Source organism: Aptenodytes forsteri, unplaced genomic scaffold (genome assembly GCF_000699145.1).
Source record: "Aptenodytes forsteri isolate BGI_AS27 unplaced genomic scaffold, ASM69914v1 Scaffold229, whole genome shotgun sequence".
NCBI lineage: Eukaryota > Metazoa > Chordata > Aves > Sphenisciformes > Spheniscidae > Aptenodytes > Aptenodytes forsteri.
Window position 1 is genome coordinate 1,635,487 of NW_008795863.1, and position 9,444 is coordinate 1,644,930.

The 9,444-nt window shown below is 38.8% G+C and overlaps 1 protein-coding gene across 3 annotated transcripts in view; it reads right to left on the reverse strand.

Moving 5' to 3' along the window:
- The window catches only part of RNMT (RNA guanine-7 methyltransferase), a 29,360-nt gene that overhangs the window by 16,584 nt on the left and 3,332 nt on the right, over nucleotides 1-9,444 (reverse strand). For 2 of the 3 annotated variants that reach the window (XR_002086257.1, XM_019473358.1), the window contains 6 exons: nucleotides 8,520-8,652; nucleotides 6,900-7,022; nucleotides 5,467-5,582; nucleotides 3,342-3,523; nucleotides 2,575-2,739; nucleotides 1,300-1,417 (listed from right to left, as the gene is read on the reverse strand). Coding sequence is in view for 2 of the 3 variants with exons in the window: in XM_019473358.1 (XP_019328903.1) it covers nucleotides 1,300-1,417; nucleotides 2,575-2,739; nucleotides 3,342-3,523; nucleotides 5,467-5,582; nucleotides 6,900-7,022; nucleotides 8,520-8,652 (837 nt within the window). In the remaining variant the exon portion in view is untranslated. Of the gene's footprint in view, nucleotides 1-1,299; nucleotides 1,418-2,306; nucleotides 2,448-2,574; nucleotides 2,740-3,341; nucleotides 3,524-5,466; nucleotides 5,583-6,899; nucleotides 7,023-8,519; nucleotides 8,653-9,444 lie in introns of those variants that run through there. The other variant, XM_019473359.1, reaches the window with a different exon arrangement.

Sequence of the window (9,444 nt, forward strand, 5' to 3'; positions counted from 1 at the left end):
TGCGTCAGTCGTGGTGGGTGCAGAGCTTAGAGAGGCCATGGCTTTCTGCCAGGTGGATACCACTGCTCCCTGGCCGAGCTGGCAGAGCTTCAGTGTCCTTCCTGCACGCCCTTCCACGCAAACTGCTGTGCAAACTGCCATGCCATGCCATGCCCTTGCTGACACACCATGCCCTGTTCGCCCGTCCTGTTGGCGGCGCTCCCGGTTGCTAGCACTCCTTAAGGGCTTCTTTTATATGTGTGTGGGGCTCCTGGCCCTGCCCAGGTCTCGTCAGCCGCTGTCATGCGAGCTGTGGGCTCCTGGCGGCTCCCTCAGCTCCCCCTGAGGTTCCCCTGGTTCAGGAAACCACCCTGTGCACCTCGCTAGAGCACTCCACTGTGGATCGTGCCGGCATCAGAGCTGCTCGCCTCAGCAACTGAGAACAATGCTGGTATGTCAAAGGCTGTGTCACCATGCTATTGGCAATATGAGCCCATACAAAGCACCGTCCCTTTCAGATGTCAACAAGGACAGTCAAGTCCACTTGCAGCCCATGTGACTCAGTTTAGTAAGTCACCAGATACTTGACTTGATAGTTCTATGCTGAAAAATTCTACTGTTTGAGGGAGTAGGGAAGCACAGAGAACTGTGAGTAAAACCAAAGCCTCAGAGATGGCTTCTCTGAAGCTGCTCAAGTCATCCAGGATAAGAGCTTGAGGATAAAAAAGCAAAAACATTGGGGAAAAACATAAGCTCAGTTACAGGTAAGTACCATTTTGTTCCACAAACACAGCCTGTCCTTTTATTCTACAAAGATTACTTTCTGTCTTTTCAAACAATATTCCTTGCACAAAGATCCAGCTTTCAGTTTCTCTCTGCTGAGGAAGAAATGGATTATGGTTACCACTATCTGACACCAGACATGATTCTTGTGCTTCTGCTTGCTAGTTAGTAAAAATGAAAACTTGCCTCAAAATTAAAATTTTATCTACAGAACTGAATCACTCTATTGGGTGCTGGTGCCCAGGTGATGGCAGTGGGGGGGCTGCACAGGTGGCCTCCATGAGGAAAGGCCGGGGCCAGGGCTATCCCAGACACAGATGGTTCCACCAGCTCCAACAGAGCCATCGCAGGGCACAGCTGAGCCCTTCAGCCATGAGTGGGGCACCACAGTCACACTTTCAGCCACAGGAGTTTAGTTCTTCTATTGGTAGCCCTTAATTAATTGCACAATGTTCACAACAGGAATTTCAATTATTGCACAAATAATTACAAGATGTAAAATGCTATTTAAATGAAACAAGTTAACTCCATATTTACCTCCAAGGCCTGCATTCTCCTTAACAGCATTTTATGCTCCTCGTTCTTGATTTTTTCTTCATAGAATTCCCGAAATGTCATTTTGTAGACTAATTTCATACCATGCTTCTTTGCCATTCTGTCAAAATAATAAGCTTAATTACAGAAGCCACAAAATTATTGTAGTTTTATTTTGAAAGGAACAATTTTAAGCCACAGTGACATCTTATGGTATTCACTAGGATTACACTCCTTCTAGAATTTGTTTTTTTAGTAAAGACATTTAGATGAGAAAAACTGCACTGCCACCACAAACTGTACTTTTTTTTTAATTAGGACAACAAAAATCTACACAGAAGTCATTTACAAACATTTTAATAGAAAAATGTCTCTTCTCCCAACACACAGAAGTTCCATTTGAACTTCCAGAAAGACTACGCTATTTTCCCTGCAGTATCATCACCCTGTCACATCAGATATTATGGATATATTTAGAGAACCTCTTTCTACTAGATTTAGTGCCTTACATCTCACTTATATGTAGAACACTGTGGTCATACAACACTGAAGTTACAGGTTTCAGTGACAGACGCTGGTATTTTTCATAGACAACTACAAATGAAGTGTGTGAAAATATACAGGTTTGAAGGGAAAGCTTAATATTGTTTAACAACAGTTTAACAATAACTGAGCTTGAATGGCAGGAAAAACCCCAACATAGAAACATTTGTCTGTACCTCAGGAGACAGGCTGGGAAAGGCAAATCTGAATTCACACAGAGGTAACAGCAAAATGTATGCGCTCACAGATGAAGATTTAGAGGAAGAAAAAATAAGTCGTAGGAAAAATCCTACAAACATCCAAAGGAAGTTGGAGAAGACAAGAAAGAGGTACCATGATGAAGAGGATATACAAGAAGGCTTGCTGAAGAACTAAAGAAAGGTAGAATGAAACCCCCCAAAAAGTTAAGATTAAAGAAAAAGTTGACAGCACTAAAGGTTTGCTGACAGATCCAACATATGAGATACAGACATTCTCCTGTGAGACCTAGTTTAAGTCTTCACAGCTTCTGACCAGAGCACCTTCAACTGAGTGCAATGGACAGACCATAGTTGTGGGTGGAAATGCAAGAAACCTCTTCATTTGGAGCAACAACAAAAAATGAAGAACTGAAAAATATAATAAGAAAGCCAAAATGTAATCTTCTGCAAGTATTATGCAATGACGCACAAGCTAAACAAATGCTTATTATGTTTCACAGCTTTCATTGTATAATGAATTCAAAACTTAACTTACTCTTCCAGTAATGGAAAGTAAACCAAGAACTCAGGGACATCAACCACTTCTTCCAAGTGGAAATCATACTTGCAGCCAAACAAGGGATATTCTCCCTTCTTTTCAAATTTTACACTGTACACCTCATTCCCAAATGAATTTGTTTCTGAAGCTTCAAGTCGCTTCCTATAAAATGAGATATAAACAAACATTTATTGACCAGTTTTTAATTTAACAGGCAGAGAAAACTATGCATAAGAGGCCTGAAAGTGTTTCTCCCAGCACGACAGCATTCAATGATCTCTGTAGTCTCCAACCTCCCTTACCTAGTAAGGCAATGAAACAGTGAAATGAAGAGAAGAAACATACTAGGTTTTAATAGTTTATCATTCCTATATAACATACCAAGGACTAAATGGACCTAGAAAATTAACCTTTAGCCCAGACACAGTCTACATGGACAAGTCAAGCTTCTTGGAACAACCACAGCAAAACCCTGACAGTTATTCCCCAGGCTGTGGCTACTTTGCCACTATTTAAGTTGCTACAGAGGGTTTATGTATGAAGATCTATATTCTATACCAGAAGAACCATGGGTGCAGGAGACAAGGATTAGTGCAGATTTACCTGTTTGAGTCAAGTTCACAGGTGAGATTTTCCTGACTAGAATCCAAAACTGTTGCAAAAAACTCGCTTATGTTTGCACAAACATATCAGAGCACGGTAAGAACAACTATCACAATGCTTCACAGACTTTTGAAAGACTAATAGAATATAAAAGTACTTACACAAGTTCAAAGCTATTTGGAGTTGTGCCAATGAAATACCCTCCAGGAGAGAGGTTCCCACAAGCGTTTTTAAGCATCATGTCAGCCTGTTCATATGTCTCAAATGAGTAATGGTAAACAAATTGACAGCTGCAAATGTCAAAGCGCATATCTGGATCATTGTATTTGGAAGACAAGAGATCCTGAAATAGATTAAAAAGAAAAAAAACTGTAACAAAAGCTACAGAAACAAGCATGATTCACTTAAATCTTCCAACAAAATATGCTACTTCCATAATTCTTTGAAGTTTTTCCTTTCAGCTCCCACTACTTCACAAGTTCAACGAGAACAAGATGAAAAAGGTAAGAGTAAGAAAAAGTCCTCTGCTACACAGAAAACCATACGTAACATTTGGGAACAACAAGAATACACATACACATTTCAAAGTTATCATGTCCTCGACTTCTTTTCATGTTGTCAAGTAACACCACGGCACCTGAAAGGCCAAAACGCGAGGTTAGTTACCTAACAGTTTCCAGAGATATTTTACTGCTGAGGGTTTATAACCGGCCACTGTTTAGCTGGAAACAATTATGATAATAAAATGAATTTTCAGTTTACTAAGTCTCTGTAATGAGAACTGACCCATTAAACATATAATTTAGCGGAGGAGGAGTTGTTTTAAATACGGCAAATTGCCTGCTCACCAAGTCATGTTTATCTGTATTCTCACACACGTACATACATGTGTAACATACTCCTCCCCACCCCAGACCAAGTAACCATTAACTTTAAAGAACTTGGAGCCCTTGAAATTTGTCAGGTTAAAGTTTGCCACAGTTTGACCCTGTACTCAGCAGTTCTCTAACTCTTCTTGATCAGGCTTCTTTTATACAATACTAGTAAGCCAACATAAATAACACAGGAGCACATGGGTTCTCCCCAAGGCCCATGATGTGCATTCCACAACAGTTCTACCCAAGTTTCTCTTCTCTCCCAGACTTCCCATCCACCCACTCACTCTCAGTCTCTACCAGTTCATGCCACATACTGTCAACGTTCTGCATGTGGCAAGACAAAAATGGACACTTCACATACCCATAGCAATTTTATCTGTTCATTTACTCCCTCTCTGCATTTTGAGAAAGAGATACAGGAAACTGAGAAACAAAGGTGGGCGGAATTGGACAAGCTGTGAGAAGGAGATTTTGCATTATATACAACATAGATGATAGAGAGACAAAGCCAGGGAGATGAACTTTTGTGTCCGTGGACAGACAGAACAGAGTGTGCAACAGAAAATACACGTGCATGTAAGACTGAGCTGTAATAGCAACATGAAAAGACCCCTTTCTCTCCTGGCCAAGGTGCTCTCCTCTCTCTGCTGACTGTAATTTTAAGCAGAGAGAGATGACCTGGAACCTGCAACAGACTGTATTCCTCAGAAGAAGGGGAGGCAACCAAGAATTCAAGTCAAAAACCCTTCCTGCAAGTCTGGGAAGAACAGTTTCAGCCTTTCCGCAGATATGCTGGAAGCAGGCAGGCTCTGTCCCTCAGCCTGCATCAGCAGCACACTCTCAGCCTTCATTTCATGGAAGCAAAAGCAGCGCTGGTTGTAAGACTGTCTCCTAAGCCTCAGCGATGTATTCAATATCGCCTCCAGACAGTCTCAGAAATCTGCTCTATCACACAAGTTTTGAAGATATGTATTATAGTAATCAAAATGCTGCTAGAAAAAAATTATTGGGATAATCAAAATGTACAAGTCAAATCAGAAAACATCCCTTATTCATTCCAGCATAAAAACCACATTCACCAAGACAGTTTCCAACATTCCATGCTGGCTCCCAGAACTCCAGAAATAAGTAGTCATTCCCTTTCCCTTGTCAAGTGAAAGAACCTGAAAGCACCAGATTTATTACCTGAAAAAGAAATTCAGGATTCAAGAATGTTACACTGTAAAACAGTAACGAAACACATTTAACTACGTCTCAGTAACCTGTATAGTTGATTCTCCCGATAGCACAATAATCTGATTTTAAAAATACACATGCCCTAAATAGTACAGCACTAGCATCACTTTCTATACTTGCTTAACACAAGAACATTAAATCTCCAACATATTATAAAGCATAGGAACTGTACCTTGGTGCTATCTGCTTGTATAAATTCTGCATCAAAAATATGTTCATTGTAACGACATCGGGCTTTCATGTCTTCGTATCGCTGCTTGCACTGTTGCACAGAAATGTCAGCAATAGGTAGAGAGAAATTTAAAAAAAGAGAAATTAAATTAAAAAAAATTAAAAAAAATTAAATTAAAAAAAAGAGAAATTTAAAAAAAAAAAAAAAAGGTGCGAAAACTGCTCCCCAGACAAGAAAACCATAATGATTACTGGAACACAGCAGACCCAAGTTGATCTTCAGTTACACTTCGATGGGAACAAACGCTTTCATTTCCAATTTGTAGAGAAGGAATTTAATTTGCAGGAGGTGTTTTCGATTATAAGTCTTTGTCATTTTCAGTCTTTACGTCAGACAAAAGTTGTAATCTGAAGATTTTAGAGAGCTCCCATCCTCAAAAGTGCAAAGCAAGCCTCCAAAACTTCCAAGTGATGGATACTAGGTGATTGATACTAAGTGCTGTTAGCATTAAGTGTCTGGTATGCATTAGCTAAAACAGTTCAGCTCCCAGAGTTTCTCCAACAGTACTGAAAGCTCTTCATCTTCTTACAAATATACAAGATGTTGAAATGCAATTATTTGTGATATATGCGGATATATTGCATCATGGGAATTTTTTAATTTTGTTTCTAAGACTGTTCCTCTCTCAGAGTTTCACTGAATTATATTAAAACTAACAATATGCAATAAATTTACGTAAGAACTTTGTAAGCAAATTCATTAACTGTATTTGAAGACTGCCAATGGAAAATGAAAGGCAAGAAAGAACTGTAAAATGTAGAATACCCAGAATAATTCCCACTAAAGGAATTTTATGAAATTTCAGTATCTGTTAAATTTGAAGTTAAGTAATGCTTCCTCTGATTATCCTTGGCATGCTTTTTGGGAGAAGAGAAGATGGTATCTCCTTTCCAGCATCTAAGCAAACTATTTAAATGAAAAATTTTATCAGACCATATTTTGTCAAACGACTGTGGGGTTTTATTTTTTTTTAAATGTAACTGTTACGTGTGTATTTTCAGAACAGTTAAAAAACACTACAAAAGATTAGATGTGAAAGAAAATACATAAAATACAAAATGTCGGTCTTTTCCCCAGTGTTACACTTTGCCTAAGACAATCTGTGGTAATTGTGCACTTCTTTACTGATAGCAGTTTTTATTTATGAGTTGAACTGAAAGCTCATTACACAGGAAATCAATGGTTCTTATATTTATGCTGGCAATCAAGTTGATATCTTCAGGTTAAAAGACAAAAGAAGACTTTTTGACAGAAGGTATATCATTGCATTCTTGGGCTTACTGAAAAAGGAAATAATGAAAGACTGGGAACGTGCTTGGTTTTCCCATAAAACACTGGTATACTTTCCCTGGAAAGTTATTATGTCTTCTTACCGGTACAGACAAGTTTTTTAATTCTGCCTTTTTTCCATTTCAGTAAGTCTCCACCTTTGCCACATCCTAGATCCAAAACAGTTATATCATTCTTTTTCCGTCGTACCCGGTCTATAAATTCACCTAGAAAAATAAAGAGAGAATGCATATACAGGTCTCTAATTCACTTGTATTGTACAGGGATCCCTAAAGGACCAGATGGGTTTGAGAATTTTAAAACATCTCAGAACTTACTTTGCCTATAAGTCTTCTTAACATTACAGACTTAAATCTCTTTTTCTAGAAACCACTAATGATGAAAGCAACCACAAACTTTTAAAACTATGGAGAAGATAATGAATGTTTTCTGTGCTTAATGTGCTTTGCATGTAATGTGACTGGAGCTCTGAACTGTTTCCCTGGCAGACAAAGGCAAAACTGCACATTGCTAAACAACCACCCCATGCGTGAGTGGGGAAACAGGGCTCCCTTTCACTACCATTATAACGAAGGCAGATGTTATTTCAAAGTATGGGAAAGTCTTTTGCAAAAGAGTAAAAGCCAATTAAATGCATCAGCCACAACTTTTCCTTGCGGTCACATTACAAAAATGCATAATGTTCTCCACCCACTCTCCTAGGCCTTGCAATAACACTAGCTACTTGTTTGCTGTCTTTTTACCCTACATATACCAATTTCATTTTCTCTTCTACCTCCACTCTGTCGAGATTATCTCTGCTCTGACTGATGCTGGCAAATTATGCAAAATGTATCAGCATGCTAGCAACTTTTCTTCACAGTAAGAGACATGAAATATGTTTGGATACAACTGCTGTAACACCACACTACTGAAATTCATCATGACTGAAAGGCTTCAACACAGGCTCCAGGGAAGTCTTTATATAAACCAAAATACTGCCTCTAACTGCTCTGATACAACACAACAAAAAGCAGCATGCTAAAACAAATGGTGCCAACATCTCCTGGCATGGATCCCTCTTCATGAATCTGTGGTGCTCTGCCGGTAATTCTTTCCTTTGTTTGGAGATATCTGATGGTTTTGTTTCCTCACTTTGGAATTAATTTGTGGGATAGCAGACTTTGCCTTTTATAAAAACCTGCTGATTCTTAAAGAACTACATCCTCCAGTTTTTCATCTTTTTAAACCGTTGACTATGGGTAATACAGAAAATATTTATGTGTTCAAGTTTCCTACAGAATTGCTTAATCTAGACCTAAAGACAGACTACTTTGTGAAAACAGCTGTGAAATTATGAGACAGATTTAAATAACAATAACAGCTCAATCTAACAAGAACAGATAGGTTCTTTATGATTTAAAGCTGTACCTTTCTCTTTAAAAAGGTCATGAAGAAGAACAGTTTCTAATAAGAACTTTTTCTATCTTTCAGATCAGTTGATCTTTAAAACTTTAGCATGTATTTGGCACCCCAACAATATAAAACACTATCAGAAAAATTCAAAATATAAATATAGATATTTTATTGCACTTGAAAATCTTATTGTGTATTAAGAGACAAAGTGCCATAATCAACACCAGAAAGCAGGAAAAAAGTTACATTTTTATACAAAAATTAGTTACATTTTATTAAAGTCTAAGCAATCAATTAAGGAAGCTTACCAATGAGGACGCTCTTTGTCCAATTATTAAAGTTTCGGAGGTAGAATATGCGAGACTGGCTACGTTTTTCCAATCCAACTTCTTGAAGTTCATTATAATGTGCAGCTACAGCTTGCCCATGGCCTATCTCACGCTGTAGGAACGAGGGAAGCAATAGACTCAAACAATGAATTCTTTTTATTACTTTTTCATGTAATCAAAAGCCCTGTGTTCACTTTGAGCATTTAAGACAGTAGACAAGTAATACTATGAAAAGCACCATCATTATATATATAAAAACATTTCCCATATCAGTCCTGGTACTGACATCAGTACTTCAATTATCACAGAGACAACTCCCTTAAAAATTTAATCCCCTTTTCAGTTGGTCCAAGTAATTTCTGATGGATGATGCCCACCATCTTTCCTTCACAGAAATACTTAACTTTCAGTTCTCTAATACTCTCACCCCTCTCAAAGAATCAGTTTCATTCCCCTTAAGCCTGGGATTGAAGAAACGGACATTCCTTCTCAAGGAACTTTAAGCTTCTTCAAAAATCCTGTTTCAGAAATTCAGTGTTTACATCTAACAGAAGTGTATAAACTGCTAATTTAACCAAAAATGCCAATGTCGCATTGTCCTGGTTTTGGCTGGGATAGAGTTAATTTCCTTCCTAGTAGCTGGTACAGTGCTGTGTTTTGGATTTAGGGTGAGAATAATGTTGATAACACACCGGTGTTTTAGTTGTTGCTAGGCAGCACTTACACTAGTAAAGGACTTCTCAGCTTCTCATGCCCTGCCAGCGAGAAGCTGGGAGGGGGCACAGCCAGGACAGCTGACCCAAACTGGCCAAAGGGACATTCCATACCACGTGACGTCATGCTCAGTATATAAACTGGGGGAAAGCTGGCTGGGGGGGGCACTGCTCGGGGACTGGCTGGGCAT